This window comes from Gekko japonicus, unplaced genomic scaffold (genome assembly GCF_001447785.1).
Source record: "Gekko japonicus isolate JY-2015 unplaced genomic scaffold, Gekko_japonicus_V1.1 scaffold667, whole genome shotgun sequence".
NCBI lineage: Eukaryota > Metazoa > Chordata > Lepidosauria > Squamata > Gekkonidae > Gekko > Gekko japonicus.
In genome coordinates this window covers 98,092-122,381 of record NW_015163623.1, presented here as the reverse complement: position 1 = coordinate 122,381, position 24,290 = coordinate 98,092, and the positions used below count along the sequence as shown (strand labels likewise).

General features: G+C 42.1%; 1 protein-coding gene across 1 annotated transcript in view; it reads right to left on the bottom strand.

Annotated features, from left to right (window-relative positions):
- KIAA2026 (KIAA2026 ortholog) overlaps window positions 1–24,290 on the bottom strand; it is a 72,881-nt gene that overhangs the window by 7,547 nt on the left and 41,044 nt on the right. The window contains exons 3-5 of the mRNA XM_015407472.1: window positions 19,241–20,634; window positions 8,760–8,836; window positions 6,634–6,723 (exon numbers count right to left, since the gene is read on the bottom strand). Coding sequence (XP_015262958.1) covers window positions 6,634–6,723; window positions 8,760–8,836; window positions 19,241–20,634 — 1,561 coding nt within the window. The remainder of the gene's footprint in view (window positions 1–6,633; window positions 6,724–8,759; window positions 8,837–19,240; window positions 20,635–24,290) is intronic.

Sequence of the window (24,290 nt, the reverse complement as noted above, 5' to 3'; positions counted from 1 at the left end):
ATATTTAATTTATATTTTTCTTTTTATATTTTTATTGTAAATGATCTAAATAAGTAATTATATTGTGTATTGTTTATTGTTAATGTAAATTTAATTTTTAAAAAGTGGAAAAAACCCTTTTGAATGTGGATGAGAAAAAATAGTGCAGGAATCCAGGCCCATATGGAAAGCCAAAACTGTGGCTAGGTGAACTTTCACTGGGGATGTGGACAAACCCTCATCTTTAAGTGATAATGGTAATGACCTCTTATTTGGCCTAAGCCGTCGCTGTTGAGTCCAACGTGTAAATCAATGCCACTTAGAACTATACGATTTTCGTGTGGAGGGTTTCCTGGCACATACTTATACATTAGCTGCCCTATCTGACCACTGCATTACTGATAAATTAATCATGCAGCCAGATGCGAGGGGGGTTCACATTATGATGGAGCAGTGGATTGTTTATGAGAACTTCCTCAACAGCTGGCAACATCCTGAACTCCCTTTTGCTAGATCCCAAAGTGTCATAACCCAAATCCTTTTTGGGCAATATGGAGTTATCAGGACGCAGGTGGTTTTGTCTGCTCTCATTTTCGTTACCACCATGCACAGCAAGGGGAAAAGAGAGAGTGCAAATAGGATGGCACCACACCAAAAACTGGGAAGCATCCCCTATCGAGCACTTGTCTCATGCCATGCAGGAACAGAACAGGGCACATTTGGTATTCTCTGCGGCGGCAAAGATATCTATAGCTAGATGCCCCCATTCTCTGAAAACTCGATCCAGATAGTGATTGTTTAAGGAACATTCATCCCTTCCTCTCTGTTCAATGCAGCCACCATCACCTCCTGACTGGCTATGTGAGCTATCGTGAGGGTGATGTGTTGTTGTATGGCCTACTGCCAAATAGGCTTCCTTCTCTGCACAGGGATAGTCTGTGCCTCTTTGTTGATGTAAAATTGTACCGTCATGTTGTCCATGGTGACTAACTGCTGTTTCCCTTCAATCATGGCTGCAAAAGAGGCAAGAGCACACCTGATGGCTTAGAGTTCCAGTAGACTGAACAACAACAACAAAACTCTAATGTGTAATCTAGTTTCCTTGTGTGGTCATCAGTCACTACCCAAAACACCATTACCATATGCCCCCTATCCTCCTAGAGAGGCATCCAGACATACTTGTATGTTGTAGGAAAACGTACCTAAGGGAGCCCCTTGTAACAGGTTCTCATCTCTTGACCACCAGTCTGTAGATCTCAGCACAGACCTAAGAACAGAGTGCCTAAGCCACTGGGGATCAGAATTGATTACGAACTTACACACAAACCAATTTTGGAGAGGGTCTCATGCAATGCTCCCTGTAAGCTGTGGAGTCTTGTGGGCAAAAATTCTACTTTGTGGGCTACTGGCATTAAAGTTGTGAGCGACTGATTTGGCTACTGCATAAATAAAGTTTGCTCTGGAGCCATCCTTCCTGAGCTAAGACAAAACTGTGTGAGCTGGAGGCTAAAAAACGGTGAGCTAGCTCACACTAACTCAGCTTAGAGGGAACACTGGTCTCATGTGAAGCCTAACATGCTGGACTGCTACTATGATGGAGGATTTCAAACCCAATAGTTTCTGAATTCACACTGCCTTCTAAAATATGACCTTTGGGAAGTGGGTTATGAGAGCCTGAATGGTCCTAGCTTGCTGATAGGGTAAGGAAGCCCTGTTATAGGATGAATCCAAATGAGCCCAAATAAATTCTATAGACTGAGTGAGTTCTGAATGTGATTTCTTGTGATTAATAATAAAACCCAGCTCCTCCAGGGTATTAATGGAAAAGGAGAGGTGGTGTGCAAGCATGTCATATGAATATGAATACCCAACAAAAGCCAGTTGTCTAACTAAGAATATATTCAGCATTCCTGTAACCTCAGGAAGGGCACCACCTCTGCAACACACTTTGTGAAGATCCTGGGGGCTCTGGCTAGACCAAACAGCAGGGCATAGTATTTGTAATAGTGGCCACCACAATAAAATCTGAGGAATTTTCTGCATGTGTCATGGATTGCAATGTGGAAATATGCATCCTTGAGGTCCAGGACCATGAACCACATACCTTTACCCAAATGGAAGCACATCAGCCAATGATAGCATTCTAAATTTTGGGATCCTCAAATGTTTGTTGAGTTTCCTCATATCCAAAATTGGCCTCTTTCCACCCCTTTTTTATTTATTAAGAAATATCTGGGATATAACCCTGAGTGGGCAACAGATGGGTCTAACCAACAGATTATCCCTTTCAACAGGAGTTCAGAGACCTCCTGAAGCCATTCTGGGGGTGAAATGCCATAAGAAGAAGGTGGAGAGAGATAACCAGGCATGGATTTAAACTCCAAAAAGTAGCCATTCTGTATTACAGAAAGAACCCAGTTGTCCTGAGTAATCATCTCTCATTTTCTTACAAAAGAAGACAACCTATTGTCAAATTGCAGGCCATATCCTAGTCATATGACTGGTTTTCCCCTTTGAAGCTGGTCCCTAGGGGATTGAGCGCCTTGTTTCCCCTTTTGTCTCCCCTGGGAAAGCTTTCTCTGAAGGAGGGTTGGAGTGAAAGACTGTTTGCTGATGGGGTGATGACTAGTACTGGTATGGCTTGTAGGGATGGTACTGTTGGGCATGCTTGAAGAAGTACCTTTGTTTGAAAGGCCCTGATGTATGAGACGTAATCCCAAATGATTTGGCAGTCATCTTATTCTTCCGAATCTTATCCAATACAGAATCAGTTTGGTTGCTAAATAGGTTTTTGCCTTCAAATGGCAGATATTCAAATTCTGGCCCTGGTGTCCATTGGCAGGGCAGAAACCTGAAGCCATGAGCGCCTTCTGAGCATGACATCTGACCCCATAACTTGACTAAAACAGTCAGTCACGTGGCGGGAAGTGTTCAGCTGCTGCCTTTTTAATCTGCATAAAGGACTTTCACTATGGTCTTTTTGTCTGGATGAGCCCCAAAGAGTTGGGCCATGCACTCCCACAAGAACATCTGATATCTGCTCATAATAGCAGTGAAGTTCAAGACCCTGAGACTCAGTGCTCTTGAGGAGTAAACTCTCCCTCCCCAGCTTTCTGCCCTCTCTGTCCATAGGAGAGGAGTGCAACCCTGACCTCTGTCTAGCTGGAAGAACCTTATGACCAGAGAATTGGTCATGGGGTGTTGAAACAGAAATTTGCACCTTCCTCCCTAATCTTATAGACTGGTCCAGATTCTGAACCATACAACACATTCATTATGGGGTCAGATGGTTTTGGGTCTGTGGGAGTGTAATCTAGTTCAAGAGCTTTAGCCATTCTAATTACTTGTTTGGAGTAGAGTCTTAGGTCTTCTGTGGGAGAAATCGGTGAAGGATCTTCTATTGCTTCATTTGGTGATGGCATGGAGGTTCATTCTGACTCTTCGAGTTCTGTGCTTCCTCTTCCTCAGGCGCTGATGTAAGTTGGTCAGAAGGAAAGGCAGCTAGGTCTCTCCTAGATGCTAGCTGCAAACATCTATGAGGGTCATGCTGCTGTTGATGCTGAAGAAAGTGATGTGGAGGCCCTACTTGGCTTTGGTGGTCCAGTGCCGACAAGACAGGTGGGGTAACCTCTACAACATCATCATCACTGGCTCTAACAGTGAAAGTATTCTTGGAACCTCCTGCCACTCTCTCTGGTAACAGGCTTCAATGTCAAGAAACTAGTAGCCTTTGACGTTGAGGTGGAGTTGGTGATCAGTGCCAAGACAATGGTGGTCCGCTCTGGGTTGGCATGGGTGAACACCACTGAAGTGAGGGAGAGATTTGGCATCAGGGAATGGCCAAGGTATAGAGCTGAGGCAATGTCTGGCCATGATGTTGAGGTGAGTCTGATGCTCGATGTAGGGCTGATGGAGAAGTTCGGCATTGAGATGGAGTCTGGTGTTGGGACTTAAGGGCAACGTTGAAGTTGCGTGTTTTGATTTCTTTTTTGCTTTTTTGGCGGCTCTGAGGCAGCTCTTTGGATAGTAGCTGCTCTGAGGATGCTGCTGTGTTCCTGAAGGCGTATGAGCCCGTTTTGAAAACTTATCAGCCAATTCTTCTGTCATGGCAAGGGATTTTTCCCACAGTGCTGCTTTTAATCTTGACATCCTCTCCTGGCTGGCCTAAGGTGTGAACAACCAGCATGCCTAGTAGGCAGTAGCGTTATGACCTTGCCCAAAGTAAAATAAGCAGTCAGCGTGCTCATCATTTTGGGCCATTTTCATTCCATATTGCTGATATTTCTTAAAAAGAGCCATGATCCTGATACTTGACAGAAAAAATTACCTCACTGAACAGAAGCTAGAAGCAAGGCATCCTCTCTCCACAGTGGTGAAGAGAGAATTGACAGAGGAGCACTCTCCCCACCTCTGTCACATGACTGGATGGGAAAGTACTAGCTCTTGACTTGGGACAGAGGGCAAGGGGGAGCTCTCCTAGGCATGCTGAAGATTCTAGAAGCTAGCAAATCTAATCTCCACAGCTGGCCTGCACAGTCCCCATGTGAACCTGTTATCTATTTTTGCTGATATCTCAGGTATATTACAGAAGTGTGATGAATACGATAATCACATAGGAAAAACCAGTAACTCTACATAGATTTCATTAGTCAATCACTGAAGCAAAGAATGTACAACATATGATAAAGTGTAGCTATACAGCTAGATTACATCAAAGATCATGAGTAAAAAGGAAGGCTACTGGCTAAAGTGCATCCCAGCACTTTTATAAATAAGATAAAAGTGGAAAAAATAGAAGAAAGTCAAGAAAAGTCGGGTATTAATATAGAAAAATGGCTGTATATGAAGTCTCTAAACTGAGAACCGATACTCTGAACCTAAAGTTACACTGAAAAAGAGTTAACACTGAAAAAGAGTTAGCACAGCAGTCTACACAGGAGGAGCCTAAGTTTGGTGGTGAGACTTGGCTCTGGGAGACCTAAGGTCAATTCTGCCAAAAAATTGAGTGGGTGACCTTGGGTTAGTCACTCTTTCAGACCAAGCTACCATACAAAGTTGTTGTGGGGTCAAAACAGAGGAGAGCAGAACTATGCTGTAATCTGCTCTGGATACAATACATAAAATAAAAATAAAGTGTCAGTTTCTAGTACCCAGATTTATGCATATAAATAAATCCAACTTGACTTTTAAGAGCAGACCACTTCAGCTCCTACAGAAATCTAACGAGAATTCCTGGAGGATTAGAATAAATTAAATTTCAGACTTTTTTTAAAAAAGCAGATTGCCTTGAGAAAAAGCTTTCTGAATAAAGATGCCAGATTCACAGCAATACAGGTTAAGCAAAACACTGATGCCTGAATGAAAGATTAGGAATGGAAAATAAACATAATACAGAGCTAACATGGGTGAATATTTAACTGGAGTAAGCCTGCAATTCATAGTCTCTTGCAAAAAGAGAACAAGCAGAAGTCATATGAACAGACACCCTAGTGCTTAAAAAAACAATACAATATGCTTAAGATTGCAGTCCCATGGTACACTTACTTGGGAGCAAGGTCTATTGGTGGGACTTGCTTCTGAGTTAGCATGCATAGATAGGCTCAGTCTGTTAGCCTACACCCTAACAGAATGCAAAACCATGAAAAGTTTTATCATCTATGCCACTGATTTGTCATTTTGTATCTTACTGAACGGAATAAAGTTCCATTGTACATTTCACTTATTTACTGTTCTAGTATCACAGGACACATATTTAAGATGTGAGCACAGAACAGAAGTTAGCTTGGGCAGTACTTCTGCTATATATATATATATATATGTCCACCTCATGCAACAGACCTCTTTGCCTCTTCTTTCCAGCTTCAGTTTCAAAATGAGGTATCAGCAGAAGCCTCTCTCTAGGGGAGCAGCTATTAAAAGAGGTGCATGAGCCTCAAGCACCCATCTAGGTAAGCGTTTGCATAAATATATGAATGATGTGTGACAATTCTAAAAAAAGTATATTTTGAACAGTTGTTTACTCCATATATACCACACCTTTCTTTCCAATGTCAAACCAAAGTTGTTTACATCATTTGCTTGTCCTCCATGTTATCTTCACAACAACTCTGTAAGGTAGGTTAGGCTGATACTTACCTTTGAATCAATCTTCCCACTGTCCATCACTCTAACAATATTTCCCAAATTCTTCTAATTAAGTATGTCTTATTTTAACTCATTGTGTTGTATCCTAGATTAATTAGTATTTCAAGGGTAGGTCTTGTGTCCTATTAATAATTCATATCCATAAGTGTAGAAGTGATACGGTCCATGCCCAGCTGGTTTACAATTGAAGGAGGAAAGGGCAATGCTCGATAAAGCAGCTGAGAAAATGGACAGGGTGGGACAAACTATATTTTTCCATGGCATTAGTCACAAGTTAAACTTTATTTGACTAAATCACCTTTAGAAACAAACACTGACATGTTGTTTTTCCTTGCTAGCTGTTAATGACTGAGAGCCTACAGGAGGACAAAGTGGAAATGTTAAAAATTTTCCCATGATTCATCCAGCTCCAGAAAACACTTGTTAAATACATCTACAAGAGACAATCCCCGCAGAAACCTCTTAAACATATTTTATTAAACAACAATAAGATAAAGTTTAAACACATACCGATTTCTTTTTAATGTTTTCCACATCTTTAAGTTCATTCTCAATTTTTCTAATTAAATCCCTGAGTTCGTCAAGATTAGTGCAAATAAGCTAAAATAAGAGCAAACACACCATCCATATCAATCAGGGTTTTAAAAAAACATTAACACACATATCTGATCATTGATTTACTGTAACATCTGACAAAAAGCATAGATATTTTAGCTAAAACGGTAAGCTTACTCACACAAATATTTTAATTCCCCCCCCCAGTAATTCTCACATGTCTTCAAACACTCCAAACTCAATCAATCAAGTAAATATGACTAAGTTAGAAGCCATAAAATTGGGCTGGTATACAAATAAAGATTACAATGAAATAGCTGAATTTAATTTGTTCAGTTAAGGGGTTACCATTCAGTATCTTCTTTTCTTGAAACTCTAAGTAAGAATTTAGAATTGTTGGCTTCATTTAGAAAACTTCTAATTGTTGCAGAAAAAAAAGTTATGCAAGCACTAACTATTCAGGATTTTAAAAAAAGAGCAACAAAATGTAACACTTCCTGAAAATCTCATTTTTAATTTGCTCTTTAGACAATATGCTTGTCTTCAGTCCTATTTTTTTTTCCCTACAAAAAATAAAAAGTGCAGTTCATAAAATCATGTAACTCAGTTCATGCGTACTTTATATGGCATAGCCCGATCCAGAGTAAACTGGCAGTTTCCACCACTTTACCCCTTCCTGCTGCAGGACCCCCCCCCCATGCCATTCCTTGAGATCCCTTCTTCTCCAGGAGCAGCATTTTGTGGAGATCAGGGGGAGGGTGGAGGCAGGAAAATCCCATTCTGCCACTGGAAAACTTAGCCTGGACCCAGCCCACTAGGATGAAGCAAGTTTTAATGAAAGCACTGCTGGAAGACTAGCGAAAGGGTGATGGGCTGGGAACTGTATCTTCAGCTCAGCATTTTTACATTGTATTCACAGAGAAATTCTATACTGGCTAAATTACAATAATTAAAAAATCATTAAAGTGTCATAAAAAAGCTTTAATTTATATTGGCCATAAATACAGTGTCTTGAGCCCACACACATACAAAGACCCTAGACAGCAGCCCTTTTCTCCATTGCCTGCCTCAGCAATTCCCAGATTGGCTTTTGCTTGGCCAGATCACTGGATCATGGCTGATGTAGTCTAGAATAAATATGAATGGTGTTCTGGTAAAATATATTTCCTATGTTATTGCTTTAGTTAGCCCTCTTCTTCTTTGCAACCTTTTTTCCTCTGTATAATCAGGTTTTTCAAGTATGTCCACTTTATAGATAACAGGTGAGGGTCCATGAAACTCATGGGAGGGGAATTCCCCCCTGCACTTTCATGATAAGCCGAGTGTGACTCCTGGGCTATGCTCCCACCACTGGGCCCAGCGATGCACCTAGGCTCCTCCAACAACTGCTTGTGCAGAGAATGCTATTTTTAATCTTGGGGGAATTAAAATCCTCCCTTGTATTTTTTTTTTAAAAGATTTCAGATTTTTCTGCAAATGTGGAGGATCATCCAAGTTTGCAGAAAAAACTGTACATCATAAGTGTGGCCCTGATTTGCAGATTTAGGTATCCGCAGATGGTGGCCACACTTGCAAAGTAAATTTTTAGATTCCATGTATTACATATATAATTAACAGAATACCGATTTGTAATCAAACTTCTGCAAACAGAAGTAGATCTTCTTCATCTTCCCCTGATCCTGACAGCTCCGTGTGCCCCTGAAAAGCTGATGCTGACGACCCTTCCTGTACATAATACTATGCAGTGTGAGAGATGCAGAAAAAAGGGGAAACTGATGAGTTCACATCAATCCCTTGTATGAGGGGAGCAAACCTTATATTTAAACTTGCTCTCCTTGTGCAAGAAAGTGAATGCCTGTATCTCAGATTCACTTTTCCTTCACTTTATGGAAGCTTACATCCAACCTTTGTGAGAATACTTAGCTATATTAATTCCATGATAACAATAATATATTGCATTTTATAGTAAAATATCCATGACTGAACATGTAATCATCTTAAATCTGTATTTACTCCCTAGAAGTATGCTGCTTCTTTGCTTTCTGGAAGTTCAAGTTAATAGAGACAAAAACACTATTTACCTGAAATTCTGGGACAGCTGGCTTCATAACAGATTTTCTCTTCTTTGTAATTGCTTTTTTAGATATGGATTTCTTTCCTTGAAGGAAAAATATTAACACAAATCTTTAATGCTTAATAAAGCATTAATTAAAAAATGGAGTTGAAAAATGAACTTCAACAGTTCATGCAATTGTTTAAGAACCTCAGTATAAGCATCTCTGCAAACAACTTTTATTTTACCAAACTCATGGTAATAGTGTTTACATAAAATTAGACTTACAGAAAGAATATTGTGAGCAGGCAAAGCCCACAGCTTTTAAAGAAGACAAACATTCTCAAGCCCCCTTCACTTGCACAACTGATAAGACCAGAAACCCCTTTTGAACCCTAAAAACAACCATTTACTTTGAGTCATCAAGGTTCTTTAAAACAAGTAGTAAGAACTGAAGCAACTAGCCATACAACTGTACTGTGGTAGATGGTGCTGCCAAAAAAATGTAGATGCTACAAGCTCTGCCCAACTGTCCCACCCACCCTGCCTAGCCTGTGCACATTCAGAAAGTCTAATTTGAGTGAAAAGGGGTAGCTGAAAGACATTACTTCATGTTATATAATGCTGAATGTCCTCTCTGTGCAAGATCTAACACCTCTTATTAAGCACAATTTCAGTCCTATTATTACCTATTGATTATTTAACCTCACATCATCACACCAGTTCAGTATCGTTTCTCTCTTCTGACAAAGTCAGAGTAAACAAATGCTAACGTAAGTTCCTCAGGATCCCAGTGGTCCTTCTAAGTCACTTGGAGAGGTCCTTTAACAGAGGTAGAGGGAACAAGTAATAGGCATCTGGAGCCTTCTGAAGTAGTCTGCTATAATTTCAGCACTGTCATAAAGACACCAGGGACCATCCTTTGATGTTCAAAGATGAAATACAGATCCATTTTACAGATGTAGAAAACAAGCACTTGCCCAAGATTGCAAAATGAGCAGACATAGTGCAGATTTGACATGTTACTTTCCAATCCACATAAAGCTTACCTCCTACTTCTCCATGCCCGATATAATCCCTCATCTCCTATTCCACTACCTATATTTTATTTCCTCTCTTCATGAATCACTAATATGTTGTATTTGTAAAAAAATTTATCAGAAAACTAAAAATAGCTTCTGAGCATACGCAGAAAGTTTCATTGATCCTTTTAACACAACTTAATCTTAAAAAAGAATAATGTCTTATGTAGAGTACCTTTCAACTGCCTCTCAATGAACATGCTCCATATAAAAGTGAAATAAGCCCCCCTCCCCATATTCTGAAGAAACAACTGGAAAACCAGATGGCCTCTGGTCTAAACATTTATACAATGGTATTCCTTCTCATAATCCCTAGCTTTCATTTTCATTGCATAAACATATTTTCCCCATGCATATCAAAAGAACTTGAGCCCAGCTTTTTGCTTCCAATAGCAGCCAGCCAGGGGCTTTCTGGAAGTTCACAATCAAGGCATGAACGTCACAGCCTTCTTTTACGGTCTCCACTTGGCATTGGGAAAGATGCTTTGCTTTGAACAGGAAGAGTTAACTGTCATAGCTGACGAACACTGATATAGACCTATGCTTTACAAATTTATCTAATCCTTTTTCAGAGCCATGTAAGCTAGTGGCCATCACTGTATCACATGGTAGTGAATTCTCTAAAGACCATTACCAAAACATTTTTTTTGGTCTGACCTGACCCTAGAGATGTAAAATTTCTAGAAATTTTGAAGCCATGATGGGGGAACTATTTCCCCACAGGAAAAAAAAAATCCCCAGACATTTTGGGAAGAATTGTAATATATCTAACACTTTCTTATCATACCATTACTACTTTGTACTACTTTGACAATTTAAAATGCATCACTACTCTGACAATTTAAAATGCATCAGTTATAGTTTAACATATTAAAAATGTTCTATTTGGTACAGTTATGAAATTTAAAAGCATTTCGCTCATTGCAAAGAGAAAGTAATTCATAGAAATTTATTTTTTATTTCCTCCCCAGATTTACAGATGTTTCTATTGGATTCCTCCCCCCTCCCAGTTTTCTCCTAGGTCTTCCTATCTCTACCTGCTTCTACTGCCAGTTTCATTAGGAGGATGACACTGAAGCTGTGATATTACGAAAAGAGGAGGAAAAGAGCAATGACCTACTTGATAGGCCTATTTCAATCTCTGTGAAAATTGTCACTGTGACCTTTGGGGTACGGTATACTACAGAAACAAGGCACTGATAGAGCAGATTAATTTATTTATCCGGGGGGGGGGAGGAAAATTTCACACAGATCTTTATGCAAAAGTAGCCAAAGGAAAACAGATACAGTTGGACTCTGCTTACAGTTTAGAAAGATGGCCTGAACAAGAACTCTGAGACAAATCAAAATCTACAAAAGAGGGATGAGGCCGAATATAATCCCTTGTACACTATTCGTGTTAATTAAAATGTTTACTAGGAATAGTAAACTCTTGCTTGAATTTGCTACAGAAAGGTTTTCACCCACAGTGAATGCAAGCAATTAACCTCCAATCTAGCCCACACTTACATAAGAAATGATGCCTGGTAGGTTTTGCTTCCTATGATAATTATAAAGAAATGGGCTTTGCCTCAGCCTTGGCTTAAATTCAAAGAGAAAAAGGCCTGGGATGGCCAGTGAGGTAGACTCCTAGCATGGCTTCTTGCACATACTGAAGCAGCCACTTAATGCCTTTTAACCAGATCAACAGGATAAGAGGGCTAAAAGGGCTAAAAACACTAGAAGGTGAGTAGCTACTAACAAAGTGCTAGTGGACAGTGTATGGAAGATATGGAATGGTAGACTGCAGGGCCATGAAAGCAAGGAGCTTGGGGACAAAGGAGGAAAGGAGCTCATATTCCAAATACTACTTCAAGAAAGACTGAGATATTGACAAGAGAACAGGTAAGGGCTTGGGGAATTCTAGAGCTAGTTCAGATGGGGGCCTCACTTATGGTGGTACAAAAATGTCCTTAAGGTGAGGGCATTAATGCAAAGATTTTTCTAGGCAGCACTACCTGTACTTATTCTGCTTGATCCACAATGTAAACAAGGAGGAATGAGGATGGGGAAATCATCATGTTTTGTTGAATCTGCATGAATAACACCTGGAAAAGTGTTGTTGATAGAAGTAGCATCACAGTACAGCTGAATTCCTGCTGTAGGTTCTTCCCCCACCCCACAAGACGAAGAGATTGGATTTATACCCCGCCCTTCACTACCTGAAGGAGTCCCAGAGAGGCTTACAATCTCCTTTCCCCTCCCTGCAACAGACACCTTGTGAGGTAGGTGGGGCTGAGAAAGCTCTTTCAAGAACTGCTCTTTCCAGAACAGCTCTGAGAGAACTGTGACTGACCCAAGGTCACGCCAGCAGCTACATGTAGAGGAGTGGGGAATCAAACCTGGTTCTCCCATATTAGAGCCCACACTCCTAGCCACTACACCAAATTGGCTACAGATATAAGAGGGACATTCACTCAGATGTACACACATTCTGATTAAATCAGAAGGTTCTTCTTGGTTAAGTTTTACCAGGTCACATGCAAGAGCATCAACACTACTATCTGCATGAAGCTGAGTCAGACAAAGATCAGAACTCAGGCAAACTGTGAATGGAAAGCGACACCAGACGGTGGGTACGGATAACACTCCCCTTGACTGCTGATAGCATTCTTAGCTAGCATTTTCCAATCCTAACTCACCAACTTAGATGATCCTTCATATTTTCTTATTTTCTCTTAAAAATATGCTAAAGTGGCCTTCAAAGCATGGGGCTTAGCTGGCATCAGATTGTGCCCAGATGCATTAACTTGCTGAGGAAGAGCTGAGATTTTTGCAATTAACATTTAATGCTACTGTTCTGCTTCTCTGTCTTCTGCATTCATTGCATCTGAGGAAGTGTGCATCCACACAAAAGCTATACTTTGAATAAAACTTTGTTGGTCTTAAAGGTGCCACTGGACTCAAATTTTGTTCTGCTACTTCAAACCAACACAGCTACCCGTCTGAATCGATCTGCATCCCAGAGTTACTGTTTTGCCATTGAACAGTCCATAACATAAAAAAACAGGATAGTTAAGGTAAGAGGTGCTATGAATTGTCTAAACATTGTCTGCTTAACAACTAATCAGTGTTATGAGATCTGATTAAAATGGCCATTGGCACTTACTGTGAAGGGTCCTTCTCCTCTGAGGTCAGGAGGACATCTCTATGGGTTATTCCCACTGTGCCTTTAGGGAGGCAGAAAACTGTCTTTTCCCCTTCCTGTTGGCACCTCCGGAATAGCCCATCCCTCAGTTCTGGGACTCCGAAAGCAGTGATCTCAAGGCAAAATAACTGGTCTTGCCCTATAAAAACACAACTGGCAACTATAACTTGAACATAAACTGCAACAGGAAAAAAACACTAGAAGACTGTCAAGTAGCCTAGAAAGAATAGGACAGCACAGAAATAAGGAAAGATGATGAAAGCGGGAGGGCTGAGATGTCCTCCTGACCTCAGAGGAGAAGGATCCTTCACAGTAAGTGCCAATGGCCGTTCTCCCTCTGAGGTGGAGGACATCTCTATGGGACCTCCCAGAGCAATGTCCCTCATTCGGGTGGGTCATCATCTTCCTCAATCATGACGACGTGCTGCAGTACTCTTCTTCCAAATGCCACATCTGCGGAAACCACTGTGTTCAACTTGTAATGACATACGAAAGTGGATATGGAAGACCATGTGGCTGCACTGCAGACCTCCTCCATGGAGAACACTGCATTTGTGGCTGCACTTAGTAAGGAATGTGCTGTGATGCCCTTGGGGACGTCCTGCCCCACGGCCCTGTATGTGTCCATGATGCACCATGCTTATCGACATCTTGGACATCCTGTCACCGTTCCGTGGAGGAGAAATGTTGACAAACATGGAATCCATCTTCCGGAAGGAGTCTGTCTGCATGATGTAAATCTTTAGTGCTCTCCTGATCTCCAGGATATGCCACTCAAACTCCTTAGGATGTTTTGGCTGAGAACAGAAGGCTGGAACTCCAAAAACAACATCCGTGATACATCTGTAGTTCTGTAAGGAATATCCTTCTGTCATCACTCACACGCTAACAAATACTGCGCAATGTGAACATTCGTTTCACAATATATACTTTATCTGAGCATTTAGCAATCCCAATTCTTATCAAATACTATTTATCAACTCTTACTGGAAACATTCCATGTTGACTAATAACAGGACCCAAGGTCTTCACATTGCACAGTATTCGTTAGTGTGTGAGCAATGACAGAAGGATATTGTTTTTGGAGTTCTACCTCTTCCTGTGATCTCTCATTTTGGAGAACAGAAGGTTGGCAGACAGATCTCCTGCGATTGATGAAAAACAGAAGACACCTTGGGCTGGAAGGTAGGATTGGTGTGAAGTACCACCTTGTCCTTGTGGAAGATGCATAAAGACTTGACAGAGAGCACACTGAGCTCTGACACTCACCTTGTGGAGGTGATGGCTATCAAGAACGTCTTCATGCACAGCCATTGAAGTCCCACCTCCCTGAGGGGTTCAAAGGGTCCTTTGTTGAGTGCTACCAACACTGTATTCAATTTCCATGTGGGAAAATAGTGCATCTGTGGAGGATACTTTACCGTTGCACCCTACACAAAAAGCTGCACATGTGGATGCTTAGTTACCTTAATCGCCCCAGCAGAGGCAACACTGTAGACAAAGCCATTGTCTGTCTGCTTGTGTGGAAGCCTTGAAACCAACGTCTAGACCCTCCTGTAGAAAGGCAAGAATTGAAGCCACCGAAGGTGCCAAGGGTTCGAGGTTCCTGTGCCTGCACCATCGCACAGAGGCCTTCCAAGTGGTGTTGTAGATTCGAATAGTGGACTGTCTTCTGGAAGATATGGTGGTTTCCATGACCTTGATCGCGCCACTCAATTTCCAAGCAGTCAAGCATAGCCAGTTGGGATGTGGATGCCAGATGGGTCCTTGTGTCAGCATGTCTGGAGTCACTGGGAGAACCAGAGGTGGAGACTTGGCCAACTCCCATAATGCCGAGAACCAAGGGTGCCGTGCCCACCCTGGTGTCACTAGAAGCACCTCTGTCCTGAGCTCTCTTATCCTGCGAATGGTCTTGGATATCAGGACGAAGGGCGGAAACGTGAAGAGAAGACCGCTGGGCCAGGTTGGTGTTAGTGCATCCATTGCCTCCGCCTCCCGGTGATAATATCAGGTGAAAAACCTTGGTTGCTGGTGGTTCGTCGGTGTGGTGAACAGATCAACCACTGGTTGACCAAATTGTGCTACTATCATCTTGAACAGGTGTGGGTGTAGCAACCACTCCTCTTCTTGAATGGTTTCTCTGCTGCTGCTGAGCCAGTCGGCCTGGACGTTGTCAACCCCCTTGATGTGTTCCGCTCTTATAGACGTGATGCTCTGTTCTGCCCAAGAAAGAATTTTCATTGCTTCCCTGTGCAGTTGGGACGACTGGGATCCGCCCTGCTTATTGATGTAAGTTCCAACAGACTGATGGGTAACATGGCCTCTGTTGGGCTCCATTTGTCCTGAGCAAGGCTCTCCATGATCGTTCCCCAGCTGAACAGGCTCGCATCTGTAAAAATCTCCTTGGGCTGCTGGTTGTAGAATTGCTTGCCCTGAGTCAGGTTGTCCAAGTTTGTCCACCAGAGAAGGCTGGTCTTGACCTTGTGAGGGACCCAAAGGTTGTCCTTCTTCTTTTCCATGATTGCTCGCTGGTAGGGTCGTAAGAAGCACTGTAGAGGCCTGGCATGAAGACATGCCCACTGGACATCATCAAACCCAACAGCTTGGCCATTAATGAAGACAAGGTGCTGCAAAGCACCATTGATGCCATCTCTCTGATCTTCCTGGCCTTGGGCATTGGCAAGAGAAGCACATTGCAGGTGGTGTCGATTACCACCCCCAGATGTTCGATCCTTTGAGTCAGTTGGAGAGAACTCTTGTCGAGACTGACCAGGAACCCATGGTTCTGAAGACATCTTAGTGTTGTGTCTGTGTTTCTGATGCAGTCAGCCCGACAACTGGCTCAAACTAGCAGGTCATCTAGAAACAGGTGGACATGGATCCCCTGACTGGAAATGTTGGTTGCTCATGCAGAAACGCAGGAAATGCTTGTGAGAGGGATGTATGGGAACATAGAGGTAGGCCTCTGTAAGATCTATTGAAGTCAGGAACTCATCCGGCATCAGGAACTCTGTAATGGTTCTTAAGGTTTCCATGCGGAAATGGAGGAGTTTGATGTATTTGTTCAGAAACATGAGGTCCAAAATGGCTCTCCAATCACCATTCTTCTTGGGAACCATAAACAGGATGGAGTAGATGCCCTGCCTCCTTTCGAGGGGGGTAACCGGCTCAATGGCCCTGATGTCCAACAGATGTTGCAGAGCTTTGCTGATTACTGCTCTCTTGTTCAGTGATTTGCTGATTAGTGAGCTCAGGAACCATTCTGGCGGGCGGCAATGAAATTCTGCAGTATAGCCCTGGGATGCCACCTCAACTGCCCAGGCATCCACCTGAGACTCATTCCAAGCTGCAACAAAGTGGTGAAAGCTGCCCCCTACTGGCAGGGACTCGTAGTCATTCCTGTTTGGGCTTGGCCTCACGCTCTCCTCTCTCGTTCTTGTTGAACACTGACTTGTGGAACCTGGAAGCGAAGAAACTCTGCTTGCCTGACACTCTAGTTGGTTCCCAAGGTGTCTTCTTGGTATCCTGACAAAATCTTGGCAGGGAGAATGGTTTCCATTCCTTTCAGATCGATATGGCCCTCTTCTTGTCTCGCGTCTCTGCCAAGATCTTGTCTAAGGCCTCTCCAAACAGCTGAACCCCCTGGAATGGATATGTTGTGTGAATGGATTTTGACAGAGCATTGGCTTGCCAAGCTTGCAGCCAGAGAAGCCTCCTTGCAACTGCTGTAGATACCATCACCCTAGACGCAAAAGAGATGATGTCCAGAGTGGTATATGCTGTAAAGGAGTTGGCCTTGAGGATGCGGGTAGCACCTTCCAACAAACCCCGATTGTCTTCTGGAATAAGATGGATCAATTTACAGATTCACACAATGGCGGCCCTGGAGGCAATGGAAGCTGTAGATGCTGCCCTTACCATCATGGTAATGGCTTCATATATCTTCCTGAGTATTCCCTCAGTCTTCTTGTCTGTGGAATCCCTGATTGTGCCCTGTCCATCTTCAGACAGTATCCCCAAAGACTGAACCACCGCCACAGGACCGTTCACAGGAGACACCTGCAACAACTCATTAGCATAATTAGATAAAGCATATAATTTTTTAGCAAATACAGGAAACTGTTTGTTAGCTGTGGGTCTGTCCCACTCAGCTCTCAATTATTCTTCAAAATATTCAGGAAATGGAAAAACCTTTTCAGTATACTCTTCAGGAGGAAAGAACTCTGAATTTCCCTTGGATTTAGATTTAAACTTAGCTCTAGAGACTTTTTGATACTTGGAAGGAGGGAGATCCTGAATCTCTAAAGCCTTGATGGCCTTGATTAACAGGTATTGGTAGTCCTCTGCCTTGGAGAAACGTCTGGACTGTTCAGGTAATTTGATCTCCTCCTCTTTTTCCTCAGAGAGGAACTCCCCCTCCTCCCTATCATCTACAGAACCTGTTGTTGATTCCTCCTCACCCCAGTGTTCCCCCCTGGGTCTCCTCTGGTGTAAGAGGGGTGCCTTTTGTGCTGACTTGGTGGGTCAGGAGGAGGAAATGGGGGATGGAGTAGCCTGTAGGGAGGGAGCCCCCTGGGGAACATTCCCTGGTCTGCTGTAAAAGTTGGACATTTCTTGATTAACAGCCTGTCTGATTACAGCCAAGGTCCAATGAATGGATCAGGGCCGCCGGTTCGGGTGTCTTACCCGGACAAGGCATTTCTCCCCAATCACCTTCTCTCTTGGGGGAGTCCTGATGGACAGCTTGCAAGGCTCCTTCAGCCCCCACAGGCACTAGGAATGACATCTGGGAGGTACTGGAGCTCAAGGCTGGGCCACCAAAATGGCCACCAGCGGGGCACATCCGCATTGGGAAAATAGCAGGCTATCCTTCCGATGGCTGCCGGTGGTGCTTCTGGGCGCTTTGCGCCGCCACCAGGTCAGCCGCGTTAGTCGGGGTGGCTCGATCTAGCCTCTCCGGCAGATCGGCCCCACAGCTGCTGTGCATGATGGCCAGCTCCACAGCACGCGTCTGTTCCTCTTCACCCAACAAGAAGTCATTGGGCAACTTCGTAGCCGCCATCTGGGCGGACTGCAAAGCTGAAGTTTTTGGGTCACGAGGACCCCTTTTGGAAGTCTTCGCTTCGAGGACAAAGCAGGAAAAAAGAGAAGGGGGAGAGGAAAAAAGGAGAAACTTCAAAGGAGAAGGCAAGAGGAAGGTAATGAAGAAGAAGATTGAGGATAGAATAGGAATCAAGCTACAGACTGAAGCCTAGTTTGCTCTATGCTGCTGCTCCCTTCAGAGGCAGGAAAAGAACTGAGGGATGGGCTATTCCAGAGGCGCCAACAGGAAGGGGAAAAAACTATTTCCTGCCTCCCTAAAGGCATGGTGGGATTAACCCATAGAGATGTCTTCCACCTCAGAGAGAGAAGCAACAATTTCACTTTTAAAGGATGAATCTGTAACTTCCCCTGCATTTGTACATTTTGCTGACAAGGCACTTTTAACTGAAGCATCCTGGAAAACAATCTATTCCTCTCATTAAGAAAGACACTGAGTTCTGCACTCCATGAAGCTTCTCAACACTATCGAACGGCTGAATACAGAACACTCTGGATACTCTACTTCTGTAGTAAAAACGGATTTGTGATTGCTACTATGTCAAGAAAGAAATGATTGCAGGCTTTCTCAGTATATGGCTACAAATCATTGAAAAATAAATTAAAATAAATTACAAATGGCCAAAGTTATATGCACTTGCCCAGGATGCAATGAACTAGAGAATTTATTAAGTGGAAGTTCTACCAAACTGACCAAAAATGAAAGAAGGTATGTCAAAAAACCACATTTAGTGTAGTTTTGTGCACTTTTGACAAACATAACCACACCACAATATCACAGCATAGCATGGATAGGTCTTTGACCAAAACAAACAAACAAAAAAAAGCCCAATGAGGCACAGTGCAACTATTTACTAAAGAACTCCCCAGCAACTGCTAGCTGAACAGTAATATCTTTTGTAGTTCATGAGTTTTTGTCATTACTTCTGTGAACAAAGTTTGTTTCTAGAGCTACTGTTTCAACACACAATCTGAGTTGAAAAAACACTTAAGACTCCAGAATATCAGTTTCATATTATTAGGAACCAGCAAACATTTTTAGGCAAAAGGGCAAACAGGTATCAAAACCCACCCACAAGAACTGATGTACACTCACAGCTCAAATCACCTTCCCCGTATCAAGAGTAAAAATCACCTTACCAGATTTGTGCTTCTTGTGTTTGACTTTCTTTTTCATCATAAGCAACTTATTCTGGATCTCAGGTTTATAAGATTTCAGGGAGTGAAGGTGAATCTCACGCTTCCTCTTAAGCTTTTCACTCAGAATATCTTTCAGTTTCTTTTTTTTCTTTTTCTTCTTTTTTGCTCGCACTTTATTAAGTTTTAGTGTTTTGCTATTTTCTACTGAATTGACTTCTGGAGCAACTTTGTGGCAATTCATATCTGGATTATCACTGTGATTCCCATTCACATGCATCTGGCAGGTTTTAAGAGTGTTCTCTTTTAATGGAGTAGCCTCAGTTTTCACTACTGAAGATTCACCACATTTCCCCCCATTTTCCACAATCCTGATTTCTCCTGGGCTAAGAGGTCCCCCAAAGCCAGCATTCTCTCCCACAACAATGCTTTTATCCCTATTTTCTTTACAGCAATCTGTTGTAAAGTCACAGCCCTTATGGATTTTTTCTTCACATTTGGATTTAATTTCTTTTTCTGGGGCAACACTCAAACGGTCTAAAAGGATCTTTGCTGAGCAAAGATTTTTCCTATGCTCTGTCTTTGCATGAGACAGGAGCTCTTCTTTAGCACCACATCTAACTTCCCCATTGCTTTTGGTGGCATATTCACATTTCACTTTTTCCAGTTTAATGCGTGGGACTCTTTTTACCTTGATTTGAGGAGCTGGAAACTCAGGGGCATGAAAAGGCCTCTGCTTGTAAATCCGGACATCTGCACCACAGAATTGTGGGAAATGAACATAGGCATTTTCTAAATAATCATAACCTAGAATCACTTCTCTGCACTCATGGATAGGCTGCCCAAGTACTGCATCTTGTACATCTTTTTGGGTTTCGTATACAAAGTCACAAAGGCCTTTTAGCAGCCACACTTTTTGACAAAATGAGAGCTCATGAAATGCTTTTTCCTCCAAAGGGTTAACTTCTCCAAGAACTTGAAAAAATTGAGGACAAAGACCAAGTTTTTCTGCACAGCTGTCAGGATTGTCAGTTTGCCCCACAGCTGTATACCACTGCTGTATTTTTTGCCGGAGTGCTCCTTCCCAAGTCCTGTAAGGAAGAGTTGGCCTTCGATGCAAGGTAGATCTCCGATGAGGAGGACTTAACAAAGAAGTCATTATTTTAGACAAAAAAGCACTACACTGTGGCATTAGAAGGCAGCGTTCTAACTCATAGAAGACTATTTCGGGCAAGTTTAAAATATGCTGTGCTAAACAAAGGAAGTGACCAATAGCTGGGATTTCCCACATGTGTTCCATATGAGTGGGTGCTGCTTGACCAAGGAGGGATTTGTCCCATTCTTCTATTTCTTTGTGATTAGCTTCCTCTGCTTCTTTTCTTTCTTGTTCCCGATGTCTGATAAAGCCAAAAAATAAAAAATAAAAAATCAGTTTTACTATTAAGAACTTTTAGAAGAATTTAAAATACAATTTATCTCTAAAATAAAATAATTTCTACTGAGCACTGGATAATTCCATTAATACTGAGATATTATTTAAAAAACTATCACAATTACAGCCTGCCATTCATCCAATGAGCTTAGTGTGGTGTACATGAGTCTCTTCCATTTTATCCTCAAAACAACTCAAAGAGATAATTCAGGCTGACTAGCCTGAGATAACTGGTCCCCAGTCCCAGTGTGATGAACAAATCCAGCAATCTCTAATGCCCATGGGCACTACTGCATACATTACAGAGGTGTTTTCTAGTGCCTCCTTGCTTCTTGAGTCTTGGCTATAAAATCCAAAGGGTCTTGAATGGACTGGGGGGGGGAAAGGGAGTGATGAGATGCCCCCTCCCAGCTCACTCATTAGTAAAGCACTGGCCTTGTTCTGAACGAGCATATGGTTGTCAACTGTACACTCCTGGCTTAGCACAGATACAGATTTTTATGTTACAGAGTGGCAACCTATCCCTGTCGCCACACAGTTGACAAGCTCTCCCACTTTCTTTCAGCATCTCTTCCCTAAAGCAAACAATTGATCCCTCACCAACAGCAGCCATTTTGTAATTGGCCCAACATCACACAATAACCATTTTGCAGTGGCACCTTTCTTCAGAATTCCAAAAGTGGCCACAAGTTCAACAAGTTTGGGGACCCGTACTCTAACTGCTGTTACCAAAGTGGTTTACAAAATACTGAAACTGTGGAAACTGACAGTTACATCATTCTACTCCTACTGAACACTGCAGCTGTACATCAACTAGCATGTTAACAATTCTATTCAGATGCACTTTTTGATGTTTTAGTCTCATTTTAACATAGTATGGCATTTACGACACACCATATTAACTCTCATACCAATCTTCATCCAAATGGTACAGAAAACAGAAACAAATCAGATCTTTCCTTATGCAGTTTTATATAGCTGTATGTTTTTTAAAAATCAGCATTTTTCGGGTTCAGGTATGTTGAACCAACCAACCAACCAACGAACACACAAAAACCACTATTGTCTGATATTCCCGAATCCCAATACTGGTATGGTATTCAGATTCAGGATTATTTGGAAATCACATTTTTTTGGGCTCTATTATACCCTATAGGGACCATTATAGTCAATGGTCCCTAGAGGATATAATGGAGAATAGATCCAGGGGTATCTGGGGAGGGCCCTGTTTTCTGAGGTAGAGGCACCGAAATAGCTGCTGGCCCTCCAATTCTATGGTCCCCTGAAGAAGGTGTCCCCATCCTCCATTGGTTTCAATAGAAGGGGGGAAAGGCATTTAAAGGGATTGCAGCCCCTTTAAATGGCTTCTGCAAGCTGTGAGTGAACTCTGAAGGCATTCAAAGGGTTTGCATTCACTTGAAACACTTTCTCCAAGCCATGAGTTCACCTGGAAGGCATTTAAAGGAAATGTAATCCCTTTAAATGCCCTTTAACTTCGGCTATCTGGCTGTCCTGAAAAATCCCCAAAATATTTGGGGGCTTGGGTATTTTGGATAGCTGAAAAAATACTCTGATCTATATCTGGCTGAAAGAACAGCCAAAAAAATACAGATCAGGCATTTTCCAGCTATTTTTTCAGCTCGGATATAGCCAAATGCACACCCCTAGTTTTATACATACATATCATTATGTATGCATCACAATGTAGGCAAGACTGTCAAAAGGACACAGAAGATTATACTGCATAGCAATGGCAGCATATTTTAGAAGGTGGTCATTTCCCTCAAGGATATTTTTTTAATAAAAAGAAGATTATGATAATACAACTCTCCTTCATCAGACAGGAATGGGGGTAGAGAAACTACCTGCTGTGCACAACACATTTGTTAACACTGCTGATTAGCACAGTGTAGCAAAATCAGCCTGATTATATTCAAATATCATGTTACTCCAAAAACAGTGGAAAATGTAACCAGTAACGTTTAAAAATTGAATAGTACAATGGCACATGGTTGATTTGTACCTCATAACAAGTTAATGCTTTTTATAATACCCTATCTCGTACGCAGATAATCAGCATAGAGTGTTTGCTTTTCCCTCAGATACTTTCTAGTACCAAATCTTTAAACATATCCGATAAATGTAGACCAGGACTTGACAAATCCCAGGTGCCAGGTCACCATGGTGTCCAGAAATTTTACTGTGGCGCCCAGAATTTTGAACAATTATTTTATTGTATTGTCTCTTAGCGATCCACAGAAGAAATGTAAAACTTATTTCATTTCACATCATAATTTTTGTTGAGTGACATAAAATGCATGTAAATGAAGTTCTTTTCACTGCTCGTTTGTATATTAAGTTGATACCATTCAATGGTAGTATATTAATTCATTTCTTTGCTAGTTGCTTTCTGTACTGGCTTCAACACTCCATTAAGTAGTGCTTTTTCATACAATAATTAAAATATGGAGAACTGGGCATTAGGCTAGGGTCAGAGGTTAGGTTTTTACTATGGTGATTAAAATCTGGGTTAAACTTGTATTTATTTATATACTACAACATGTTTGTCGTTGGTTTGTCGTTGCTTTAATAGAATTGGTAGCAATAATTGGAAAATGTGTTCATTAAACAGTAAACTCTGAAGGCTGAAAAATGAGTGGATTTTAAATTTTTGGGCCAGCTCCTAAAACCAAAGAAAATTTGTCAAAGCTTGATATCTATATGTATTAACTTTCAACTCATTCTTAATAAGCCAACAGAAGTATGGCAAGTTGGTGATGCCTGATGAAATGGACAAGGTTCTCAGAAGTATGCTGCCTGCCACATCCATACTTGACTCTTCCCTTTCGTGGTTACTGGTATAAAGCCAGGCTAGGCTAGTTGAATGGGTCCAGGACATAATAAACACCTCTCTGAGTGAGAGTGCAATTCCAACCACTTTGAATGAGGTAGTCATTCTAGTCCTCCTGAAGAAGGCATCGCTGGTCCACTGACCTGAACAACTACTGCCCAGTAGCCAACATTCAATTTTTGGGCAAGGTCCTTGAGCGGATGGTGGCCACATAGCTTCAGGCAGTCTTGGGGATTGAATTATTTAGACCAATTTTAGTCTGGATTCAGGCCTGGGTTTGGGATGGAAATGGCCTTGGTTCTTTGCCAGGAAAGTGACAAGGGGAGTATGTACCCGTTGATGCTCCAGAACCTCTCTACAGCGTTCAATATAATCAACCGTAGTATCTTTCTGGAAAGGCTGGCCAAGCTGGGAGCAGGGGTACTATGCTTTGTGGTTCTAGTCTTACTTGACTGGCCAATTCTAGAAGGTGGTGTTGGGGGATTGCTGCTCAGTCCCATGGCAATTATGACATGGGGTCCCACAGAGTTTCACTTTGCTGAGAGCCAGCATGGTGTAGGGATTAAAGTGTCTAAGTAGACTCTGGGAGATTCCTGTTCAAATCCCCACTCTGCCATGGAATCTAGCTGGGTGACCTCAGGCCAGTCACTCGCAATCAGCCTAACCCACCTCAAAGGTTGTTGTGAGGATAAATTGGAGGAGAAAAGATCTAAGCCACTTTGGGTCTTTACTGAGGTGATAGGTGGGATATATATGAATTAAGGCTTGTC